Genomic DNA, 12,290 nt, shown 5'->3' on the forward strand with positions numbered 1-12,290 from the left:
CAAGTAATAATATTTCCTGCATATCCATAATTTCCTAATAACATAGATGGATTCCTGATTTTCTATGTATGTGTGCCTGTAGATACATTTCAATGTACTATACTTACTTTCAATTTAGTGGAATTAATTAACTAAAAGTGTACAAATTTAACACTCTCTCTATTTCTTTTGTCTAATTAGTACTATATTGAAATTATGGACTTAATGCAAACAACACAAACTAAACTAAAACTAAACACAAACACTACAAGTAAACCAACAAAACACTAAAAAGTTGAGTAAACATGGTGAGAGAGATACAGAAAAAACAGTAAAAGAGAGAAAGATAAGGAAGAAGAAAGATGAGAAAAATAAAAATAATACAAAGATGGGGGCGGAGGTTATCAGAGGTGTACAAGATAAACAAATACACTTTGTATTCTCTGCATAGATAACTGATTACTTAGAAATACATTTGCAATTACCACAACATCCACTCTGGTTTACCACACAGCTCTTAGCCCGACAACAGCATGAAGTAACACGCCTGCAGGAAAGAAACTGTGTTGATTTGCCAAGAGACGGCTCATCATTGGAGTTCTGATGAAATTATAAACACAGTTCAATTACACCTGGTTGTATCGTTTAAGCAAAATGAAAACGGAAGCATCGGACAGTGCTTGGTGCCGCAAAACAACACTGAGGTGATAGATATGAGCGTACAGCTCTACAAACTACTATGTAATTAAATTTAGCCCTGCGGGACTCCATTAATAACTTATAATATAATGCACATTTCATTGGAGGGGCCCATCACAAGTGGGTTTGTTATTACACTCTGGAGGACACACCTTCTGCGCTGCGTTCCTGTTCATAACAGTTGCGTGAGAAAGTAACATAAATCAGATGAGGCAGTTTGTTAATTTTTTATTTCTTAAAAATAATACATGTTATTTGCTAATTAGAAAACACAGAGATTGTGATGAAGTCAACCACTCAAACATGGAAACATTAACGGAGTTAATGAACCAGAGAAGACTGAGGAGGCTGAGTTAGCAGGATTGTTGCGCGCGCGTGTGTGTGTGTGTGTTGAGAGTGACGAGCTGACCTTTGAACATCTAGCTGAGCCAACTTTACTTGGATGGCTGACACACTTCACTTTCAGTGTGACCAGCGCTTTAATTACACACTAGCTAATTACTGGTGTTACACCGGAACGCACAGCTTGACACACAGACACACACACACAAACCTGCACATATACATAAATAAAATGATAAAATTAACTATTATTTTTATTTCTTTTTGACACACTGTCACTGGAATAAACAAACAAAACAAACCATACACTGACATCTGGCTTTTGTCTTAAGTGTGAAATTACAGTACAGTTGACATTAACCAGCATTCAGTTCTGGGTCAAATGATCCTGGAAGCTCCGATTGGCTATCATGTAAACATGACACCTGGATCGACATGGTAATTTTCGACTCATTCATCTGTGTCTATCTGCAGATGTCTATAAACGTCTCATCCATATGTTTATATAGCACGCTAGGCTAACAGTCTGTCGGCTGTAATTTTACATCTCTGCTGTGACGTCTTTCAAAGCACACAAGGGTGAAGAATTTAGTAGGGACATGACCCTACCAATATCCAGCGACTTTCTTTTATTGTGTTATATCTGGTTTGGAAATATGTACAGCTGAACGGAAGCCCTGGCTACCGGCTTGTCAGGACCTGCCCAGCTCTACTTCTGATTGGCTAGTGGTCCTTAAATACATTGTGCGCATGTGCCACACACAGCGTGAAAGAGGTGCTGCTGCAACGTGCAGTATGACAAAAATATTGTGTGTTTTCAAAAGTTAGACCAGACCGTATTTGGTTCACAAACAGTTGAAGAGTCCATTGCGTTTTTGAAGTTTTGAAAGATTATGTCTTCCGCTCTCATATGCCTCGCAGTGGTTTGGTCCGCTGACTACCTTTTTCAGACCCTCAGCAAATTTAAATGTAAAAATCTCCTGCTGGGAGATGTTTTTATTGTCCTCCCACCAACCGTGATGTAAAATATCCCCCCTTGTCTATACACAGAAACCAACGTAACATTGACATTGACCTCCATGCTGCTTCCTGCTGTTTACTAACCATGTTTTTGGTGTGGTCGTGATGTTGAACGTGACACATCAAAAAAAAATACAACAACTGAAATGTCTACTGGTAAAGTGAAAGCAGATTTAGCCACTTTTAAAAAAACCTGCACATTCGCACTAATGTTGGTGTAAAGTTAAGTTTATTAGTGTGATAGTTGGCCTTTACACACAAACAGATCACTTCTGTTGGCTCGTGGTGTTACAATAAAGTGTCACAGTCATCTGATCATTTCATGGGATTAAACGCAGTCAAAGGATTTCAAAGCCGAGCGCTTACAGAGAGTGGAGTGCTTTTATAAGCGCTTTGAATGTCTGGTCCCTGACACTGAACTGTCCACATCGTCTCCCAGCACAGCTTTCACAGTCAAGTACAAGTACAACACACATATAAATGTCCAATATTTTCTCCCTAGTTCTCTCTTCCCTGTCATAATATCTTTATATAATTATAACTTTCCCACACGGTAACATCCTTTCATTTATATTTTGGCTCCAAATCACCAGCATCCCCCTTCCACATATTTCAATGAAACTGTCATATTTACTTATAAACCACTTAGGTCCACTCAAGTCGAATTATTGTTAGTTAAAATTGCCAAGTTTGGGATATTGGAATTGTTGGTGAGGAGACAAAGGCTTGGAAGCACAGATATTTGTTGTTGAATAGCTAGCTATTCAACAACATTTTAAATGGGGTATGTCCCACTTTGCACAATGGGTGGTGGAGCTTGTTGAGTAAATTGATTTATTATACATTCCAAACATACTGAGGATTCCCAACATGTAACTGGTTTGGCTACTATGGTGACATTTCTGGTAAACAGAGGCTAAATAATGTTTTAGGTTCACTGTCTATTCTCCTTTTTTAACCAGTGACTTGGTGATCAACGATAGCCACATTGTTGTGTACTGAAACATATACTATATGTATATTTTCCAAACTTTTAGTTTATTTGTTTGATATATAGGGAAAAAACTCAAGAGCTTAATGTTTGCAGATTTTGTATTAAGGTATAGGTGCCACGGTATGAATTATTTAACAAAATACCTGAGTTGAAGCTGTGAATGGACTTTTTTTCTCCATTTTTTTTGCTTAAAATCATGAATTTACCCAACCTATATTTGGGACAGGTGTCTATATGGGACAGGGCTTTAATTCCTTTAACATGCTGGTAAATCTGAATGAATAATACTTTGGTGCTCATTCTTTCCTGATAATTAATTAAACGATTGAATTATGGAGAATCTAACCAATCTAACGATGTGTCCATATTGACAAAAGTTTAAACATAGCATAGAGCATAGAACTAGCTCCAGCAGATGACCCGGGGTGTTGCTGTGTTTTAACTGACTAGCCAAACACGTAGGTGCAGCTTTACCTTTCTCACTCTTTCTTAAATAATGGTAAAACCGTGTGTGTGTGTGTGTGTGTGTGTGTGTGTGTCCAGTGGCTCTAAGAAAACAAATCATGCTTTCAGTAGTTACATTATACAGAGGGAGTCAAGGTCAACCTGACATGGCTGTTTACCGTAGGAGAAACCACTGCTGACTGTTGCTTTGCGTGGGATTTATTACTCGAGGAGAGGATGGCAACAGCGGTATGGTGCTATCACAGTGAAAACAAACAAACAGGCCTACAACTTAACAACATACTCCTTAAACTGAAAAATGTCATAGCACTGAGAGAGAGACTCCGGTTTCATTTCAATAATGCAGGCCGTTTCAGGTTGATTAGCGCCGATCATGACCTCACTGATTTTAATGAGCCTCAATTGTGCACAGCATTAAGCTAATAGGTCATAATTTGTAGCAATCAGCTCTTGTGAAAAGAAAAAAAAAGAACATCATAAACACGGTTGGGCAATCTAGATCTAATCATGCACTTCAGAATAATGTTTGCAGAAAGCAGATATCTTTTAAAAGATTAGAAATAAATCCACCCTGTTTAATCAGCTAATTGATTAGTCATCCATTTTTATGCTCTGCCACTTTCCACAAGTATTGGGTTTATTGACACTGCGTGAGCAGGAATGAAAGATTTAAGAAGAGGATGGATAGGGGTGAATCATTCAGATTTTTGTACGATAGGCTGGTATGAACGCTTATATTTATGCTAATGTACCTTGCATTGTGTCTCATAAACATTATGTTTTAGAACATAAAGTGTACATATAAGTATGAAAGGTCACTTTTTCTGTGTAAGAGAAATTACAGCTCTAAACGCAGTCATTTTCAATATGTTATATTGCTCCATGTTGTCTCTGAGGGTCCTTGGTAGCTGCCCAAACCCCCTGAGATGATTTATAAGACACCTGGCCATCCGTCAGAGAAAAAAAAGAGAACACAAAGCTGTGTTTCCTTCTGAATTCCTGAGAAAGTTGGCTGTGGGAAGATACTGTTTTTTTTATCTGTCAGCAGCAGTGTGCTGATGTGTTTTGACAATCTTGTTTGTGACTGATGGGGTCCTCTATTGAATACATCCTGCTGTTGTGCTGCTGAAGTGATGGAGCTAAGAGTGACAACCTGGCAGATAGAACATGCAGTCTCCGACTGGTTATTTTTCTACCTGGGTCACTGTGCTGTGTGTAGTAATAAAGTATTCTGTACCCTCTCTCACTCTTTGTGTGTGTGTGTTGTTGTGTATGTACCAGGCCCTTTCCATCAGAGGACACAGCTCTGAATGAGGATGATGTGTACCGGAGCCTTGAAGAGCTGGCAGAGTAAGTATGCTTTTCAACAACACCCACACAAAACTGTTTTTGTCACTTAGGCAGACATTTTATTAACTTAAATTAATTCCCTAGAGACTTCTCATAATCTTTAAATTAAATCAAGCCTAAATTGAACCAGCTTTTTGTCATAAAATAGAAGGTGAGTCCCTACTATGCATACTGTTTATTGCATTTTAGTTAAAAGGCTCCTATCGTGATGAGATCATCTCAGAAAGTGTTTTTGAACTGGGAAAAAATGCAGAAAGAGCTTCTAATTATGCTGCAAATCATCATCCATTGAACTAATAGTATGTAAATATATATATATATATGTATATATGATAACAATATTTGCATTTTTGCATTATTTACATTTTATATCTGGTATATTTTTATAAAATGAATCAAAATAAAGACATATGAACACCTGATTATATAAAAAAGCAGATCTAGATACATAACAATCATTATACACACATACACTGTGTGATTGCCACTTCCTCCAATTTCCTCTAACTGCCTAATTACATAAGCGTGGAGCCCTCTGTCACTCCGACCGTTGCCATGGTGACACCAGCTCTGCTCTGGCTTCTGGTGTGGCTGCCTCTCTGCCTGCCTCGGTGGCTGGCTGCCTGGTTTGGTGTGTGTTAGGTGGGTGGGTGGGTTTTGCTGGGTGTGAAAGAGACCCGTAGGGTCTCGGAGTTGGCAGCGGTGACAGCAGCCGCTCAACTCAGATTAATGGAGAATAATTGGTTAACCGCTCTGAGACGGGTGTCATTCATCACAGAAAGTTAGGAGGGAGGCGAGCGGGATATAGAAAGGAGAGCATGCGGGCTGTAGATGTATGCCCGCTGAATACATGATTGCGGTGTTCTTTAGGGGATGAAGAATGTGCTCTTGATGGACAGCCAGGCAGGCTGATACTAGATTAGAGTGCAGCTTAGCTAAACATGTAGCCCTGCAAGCCTGGAACATACCTTGAAAACTGAACTGAAACTTGCACAAAAAGGGAGAGAGTATAAGAATTATTAAAAACATTTTGATTTAAAGATATTCCAGTGGCTATAGCGAGTGCACAGTATACATAGCAATAATTGTCACCAAGTCCACCAGTAAAGCAAGTGAGCATAAAAGTGAGGTGGGTATATGCTGTGATTTTTCTAGAGGCAATGGGTATACAAAATCTCCTCTTTCTGTAATGGGTTTTGGGCCCCTGTAACCTTCAGTGAGCCTGAAGCTTGAGTTCATCAGTTTCTTTCTGAAATGGCCAGTGGTGTTGTGACACCGGGCTCTTTGTGTAACCTGTAGGTGTAGAGGGCTAGGTCCTATTGAATTAATCATGACGCTCTGCAGCACGCCTGCTCTTGACCTTTTACAAAGAACATGGATGCATTTCATTGCATCAATGGACAGACGCATAATTGATTTATCAGCGGGGTCCTGCACCTAATGCAGCTGGATGCACTTAGCATATAGGCCACAGTAGCAATAACCCTGCTCTCAAAGACTTATTAATTAGCCTGAAATATTGATACATGCACAATTTACAATATGTGCATAACTGAACTGCAAGAGTGAGTGAGAGGACAATGATGATCTTGCCACAGTAATAATTTTTATGGATGTAGTACGACTCAGGAGCACCCAAGAGGAAGAAAATAATACAATGACAAGACATACGGTATCATAAAAGCCACCGCATGTAAGGAATAAAACAGCAATATTGTCACCAAAAATATTTAGTGTGAGAAAATAAGGCTGCATGGAAGCGTAAAAGAGCAATTTAAAAGAAAACAATAAAATTCAATAAAATGGCATCATTAAGTTCAGTGATAAGACGACAAAGGATACTAACTGCTATGGAAAGAAATCCATAAAAATTGATTTTTGAGGTGAGATTTAAAAACCAAGATCATGCCAGCAGACCAAACGTTAAATGGAAGACAGTTTCAGCAGCCCATGCAGTAAAAGATCGATCAACCCTTCATTTTAATCAGCCAAAAATCCTTAACTGGTGGACTCTCTGTCTCTGAGGATAGCTGGAAGTTCAGTCTTCACTAATGTAATGATGGTTTACACATTTGTTAGATATTTCTTCAAGGCTTTTGTGGGTGATATGGCTGTTGTCCATCCAGAAGCTTGGTCTTAAATATGCGCAAAAGGTTTAGCAGAGGTCACCTACAATACATGCATGCTTTCCTTATTTACAATATCCTGTCAGAAGAATTCATGTCAAGTGATGTGCATTGAGGCTGTAGGCTGTCAGTATGGGCTCACGTGGAAATGGCCACTGTAAATGAATGGTACTGAGATTCTATGATAGTTTCAGCTATGTGCATTTAGGAAGCATACTCCAATTTACATGCTGTTAGCCCATATGTGTTTGCTGGAGTGTCTGAGTCAGGTAGAGGCTAGTCTCTACCTAATTGAGGTCTCCCGGGTTAATGTGGTATACCTGATACCGTACTTCCTCCCTCTGGCTTTGTGATGCCAGGTCTTCACGTTGCTTAACACTGAGTCCTCCCTGCATGGAATGACTCCATCCTGAAGTTGACAAAGCATGAAATAGGGGTGGATCGGGTAGAGTTGCCAAGGGACTTTTTCCTCTGCGATAGGCACACATAGATTTCCATTCAGAAGCAAACCATCTCCCAAGCCCTTTGTGTCACTCTTTTGCAGTTTATTTTGCTCCATAATCCCTTGGGCAAGTTGATGTAAAAAGTCAATAGCTTGAAAATGGATGGAGCTTAGCTAAGGTATTATTCACTGCATGGTATTAAGTAACATACAAGTTAAGAAGAGTAGAAATTGATATTCACCACGGAGTACCTAACATAAACGGTTGTGTCTTTGGAACTAAAAATGATCGTCCTGTGCGTAGGGACCTAGGTTATATATCTTTTGATAGTTGTCTTTTAAAAGTACATTGTGTTTTTGTTGTCAGAGCTATACTTCTTGGTTGGCTAATAGTATGATTTTATATTTACAGAGTGCTGTAGTGTTCTCTCCGGCCTGTTATAGACCCATGGTCACCCTGTTGGCGATGGTGCCTAAGGATGGCAATGGCAGTGATGAAGACTTTTGTGAAATTAGGTATAGATACATATCCATGCTCCCAGAAGGTGCCTCTGATGATTTGCATTTTGATTCTGATGACCACACAACCTTAATATAGTACCACACTCAGGGAATACTGATCGTAAGGCTACATGGATAGTTTGATGTCCATTTCATCCACCATGAAATATGCAACCTTCAGTGTCCTTAGACGTTTACTTTTGTGGGGGTTTTTGTCTTTTAGTGTTTCTGTTTCAGTTTATCAGTCATAGGCTGATAGGCCTCTGCTCCCCACATAGTATAGCACAGCTCTGACAAAAACAACTTACTGTATACCCAATATCATTACATTATTTTAATAGACACTTGTAAGGAAGGCCAGCTTTGAGTGCAGATGCTTAGTTGCTCTGATATGGTGAATCATACTCCGTCACTCCTCTCCACTGATGTAACTCTGGGAGAAGAGGCTTGCTGGCCGATTGCGCACAATCCCACTGGACACCCTCTGGCTTCTCAGTGTGTAATCAGAGAGAAAATATGACCTAATTCATGACTGCTCAGGACTCTACTCCCACTCTCTGTCTCATTGATTGTGATGCATACAAATGCACAAGCACACAGGAACGCGCACACATATAAATGCATTTGAATGATTTATTAATTGTCCACTAAAGCCCAAGAGACAAAGGGACGTAAGTAGTAAAGTTGGTGTGCGACAGATTAACTACACTTGCAAGAAATATGTCCCTCTTTGCTCATGCTCTGTCTTTCTAATAACACACACACACGACCTCAAACTCAGAATCTAAAGAAGGGACAGACTTTTGATTTGTGTATATGAAGGCAATTTGAATCCCACGCAGCTAGAAGCACATTATTTTTTATTAACAGCAACCTTTATGTTTCTGTGAAACCCAGTACAATATGTAGATTACACGTTACTACATTGAGATCTTGATATGGGGTTCATTAGTTATTTGACTTCAGGATCAATGTGTATTGATAGTGGAAAGAGCCAGTCCATTAAGAAGTACATTAATGTCATCACCAATTAGAAATCTGGAGGAAGTTTCAGAATATAGAGACTCTATTGATCTAAATCAATCTAGAAATGTGAATGGGAAATAGGCATTCATTAGAAAATTGATGTCTCTTGCTAATATTTGGAAAAATCAATTTAGACAGTGCATTAAAAGAAAAGCAGAGAATTAGGAAATAGGTGGAATTGACATCCAACCTCAGGTTTAAATGGAGTTGCCAGTCAATAGGAATCTTTCCCCCAAACCTGTTGAGCCCTCAGCCACATCAGTGTAATGTAGCGATCAATCAGTAGTTATGGATGAAAAGCTTTACAAATGTCTTGAATTGACTCATTGGACCAAAGGAGCAGTGGGCAGTGACAAAATAACTAAGTGGGAAAAATGAAGGGGCCTAAATGTCATCACTAATCAATAGAGTATTTTCCTTCGATAAGCTATCATTAATGTCAGTACAAGTTAGGATCAATAAATATAGATGACGGACACCAGCACAAAATGTTTCTAATCAGTTTTTCTGTAGTCCATTTCAATATTTATTCTTAAAGTTTTTTTCTTATAATATGTCCTACTTTATAAAAAGACCCCACTCAGACTGTCCTCTTCTGTACTCTCTGTGGAGATCCACCTCCTCCAACATCTCCCCATCATATTCATATCACTTCACCAGACCTCCGTCACATAATACCATCCCTGAGGGATCAGAGCAAAATTAAGTGCAGCATCTACTTTCCGAATAAATGTCCTGCCATGCAGCACATTAGTCCCCGAGGAGAGTACTGTAGTCTCAAGGTTCAGAGAGGAGACACTGATGGGACAGCGTTGGCTGGTCGTTGTCCTCCCACACAGCCTTCTCAGGATTCAACGGGAGCCCCTTTTTCTTAATGAAGAAAGAAGAAGCACAGAGCTGAGAGTGAACCATACCACCTCAATTAAAAAAACTTCAAACAACCCCCGCATGACGACAAAGCTGAATATTTGATTGAGGGCAGTTCTATCTTTTTTTATCCCCTATTCACACAGTGAAAGGAGGAATATTTTAGCAGAGATGGCAGATGCAGAAGGTTGTATGTAGCTCCACCAGAGGCTCCATCACTTGCCAAGCTACCCTGGTCCTCCTTTTCTGAGCATGTGAAAGCTGTAGAGATTAGCATCATCTCTTATATTACAATATTTATTTATCAATAGTATTTATACTTTTATTTCCCTCGAATTTAAAAAAAAGCTGGCGGTGAAAGGGACAGGTGCATTCCAGCAAATTAGTTATTTAATTTTGGTCCATTGATTTGGCTTATTAGCATGATCAGAAGTCAAAACTGCAGCAGTTGTGATGTAGAACTCATGGAGGCAATTCAGGTACTTTAAAACCCATAGCCGCAATTTGTCACAAAACGCGTACTTCTCATATCTCAGTCAAATCAGGATATCATTATCTCCATCGTGAAGAAGGTTTAGAAATTATATAAAAAACTCCAGAACTTTAACATTGTTTATATAAATGGGTACATTGTAAACAGGAACTGCTAATAACTATTTCGGCATACTTATAATGGTGCCAATTTGTCAAAAGTAAAAAAAAAAGTTGTAGCCCATGGGGTAACTCACTGAATCCATGGGATTATACATGAGCATTATACTGGCGCCACCTCAGTACAGTTGAAGTGAATTGAATTTTGTTTAAACACGCAAGCAGTTGCCAAGCTTGAACCCTGGTCCTCCATTATTTAGCTGGCAAGTCTTACTACCTTTAGTTATTTACAGTATTTAATCATTTATTCCCTTTTTGGTGACTTAAATCTCCCTGTTTATTAACAACATCAATATGGGCCCAAAGCCAAAGCGTATTACTGCTGAGGCTCCTCCACCGCATCAATAAGTTTCCCGAACAATAATTGCTTTCACTGAACGGAGGGAGATACCGTGTGGCTCCCGGAGCATGAGGATCTTTCCCAGAAGACGCTCCTCTCCACAGTAACTGTCTGTGCTCTGCTGGCTGCTTGCCTAATTAAAGGTCAGTTAGCTAGCTGGGTGCCAAAAAAACAAAAACACATTAAAGGGAAATGCCACTCAATAGTTATGAGGTGGGAACATCTCGGGTACTGTGTCCCACTGCCTGGAACACCAGTATCACTCTTAAGGTAGGGCTCATGAGAGGTAATAAGTCTGTACAGGCTTGGCTGCTCAGTGCCTTTCAGCTGTCGGAGCAGTTTAACGTGGACATTTTAAGGTGGTGCTTTGATACTTCTGGTCATCTAACTTGTGCGCGTGTTTTTCCCTAGTGAGCATGACGTGGGTGAGGATGACATCTACGACTGTGTGCCGTGTGACGACGATGGGGATGACATCTATGAGGACATCATTAAGGTGGAAGTACGACAACCCATGGTTAGAACCCTTTTTATAATTAGGGATGTTTTTTTTGTTTTTTTTCTAATAAAGTATTGATGGTATATTACCTGTAAATCTTGGATCTTGGACCTGTAAGTCTGTGATGTGCATTGTCATTGTGTCTGGGGCCATCCTATAGTATTTGCATGAACTTATATCTCCAAACACACTTAGATGTTTCTTACATACAGTAACTGGTGATAAATTTGACGTTTGTCTCGCACTGCTTTGCCTTCCCCATGCTGCAGATCAGATACATGCAGGTGAGTGCCGCTGTGCTTGTGATTCACCCCGCTCTGTCAGCTAACTTCCTCCACCACTTCATTTAAAACAAACATAGCATCCCAAGAGAATTACCTGCCAATTAAGATTACTGACACGTGCATAGGGGAAAAGGAGACCCCATCTGGTTCAACGTCTGACTCGGGGCCCATTGGAGGCAAATTGTGACTTCAGCTCTGTGACTGCAGCGTTAACTGACATCAGCGAGGGCCGCCAGCTGCCACAGCGAGCCTCAAAGCATGTGACAAATAAACATTATCCCGGGGCTTTGAGCCCTGCTTCTGATTGCATGCTGGATTGAAGCCTGGACAGGACTTCTACATTGTTAGCCCCCGTTATTGTATTTTCACTGGTTATTAACAGCCGTGTCTGTCCCAGATGCCTTAGTTAGTTATTCTACAGTCGGGCAGCTCAAATCACACAGCATAGAAAATCTGTGTAGAAGTGAAACCTCTGTCTGGGTGGTTTTTTTTAATTTGGATGAATCTCTCATGCAGTATATTGTTCTTTCAAAGAAACATATATATATTTATATCGAAATGTTAGTACATGGAGACTTACTTAGACATCAGGTCTCATGAGAAATGCTTTATGTAGATAAGTTTGTATCTCTTCCCCATCCTCCACCACCCCCTCACAAGGCGCCTGCTTGCATGGCTATGACTTAAAAACCCTTGGTTCATTCA

General features: G+C 39.8%; 1 protein-coding gene across 6 annotated transcripts in view; it reads left to right on the top strand.

The window, feature by feature from the left end:
- Nucleotides 1-12,290, top strand: part of vav2 (vav 2 guanine nucleotide exchange factor) — a 224,714-nt gene that overhangs the window by 175,907 nt on the left and 36,517 nt on the right. For all 6 annotated transcript variants that reach the window (XM_038734636.1, XM_038734633.1, XM_038734638.1 and 3 more), the window contains exons 4-5: nucleotides 4,781-4,849; nucleotides 11,214-11,319. In XM_038734636.1, coding sequence (XP_038590564.1) covers nucleotides 4,781-4,849; nucleotides 11,214-11,319 — 175 coding nt within the window. The remainder of the gene's footprint in view (nucleotides 1-4,780; nucleotides 4,850-11,213; nucleotides 11,320-12,290) is intronic.

This window comes from Micropterus salmoides, unplaced genomic scaffold (genome assembly GCF_014851395.1).
Source record: "Micropterus salmoides isolate LMB-PRFRI ecotype aquatic unplaced genomic scaffold, ASM1485139v1 Ms_hic_scaffold_20, whole genome shotgun sequence".
NCBI classification, from domain to species: Eukaryota; Metazoa; Chordata; class Actinopteri; order Centrarchiformes; family Centrarchidae; genus Micropterus; species Micropterus salmoides.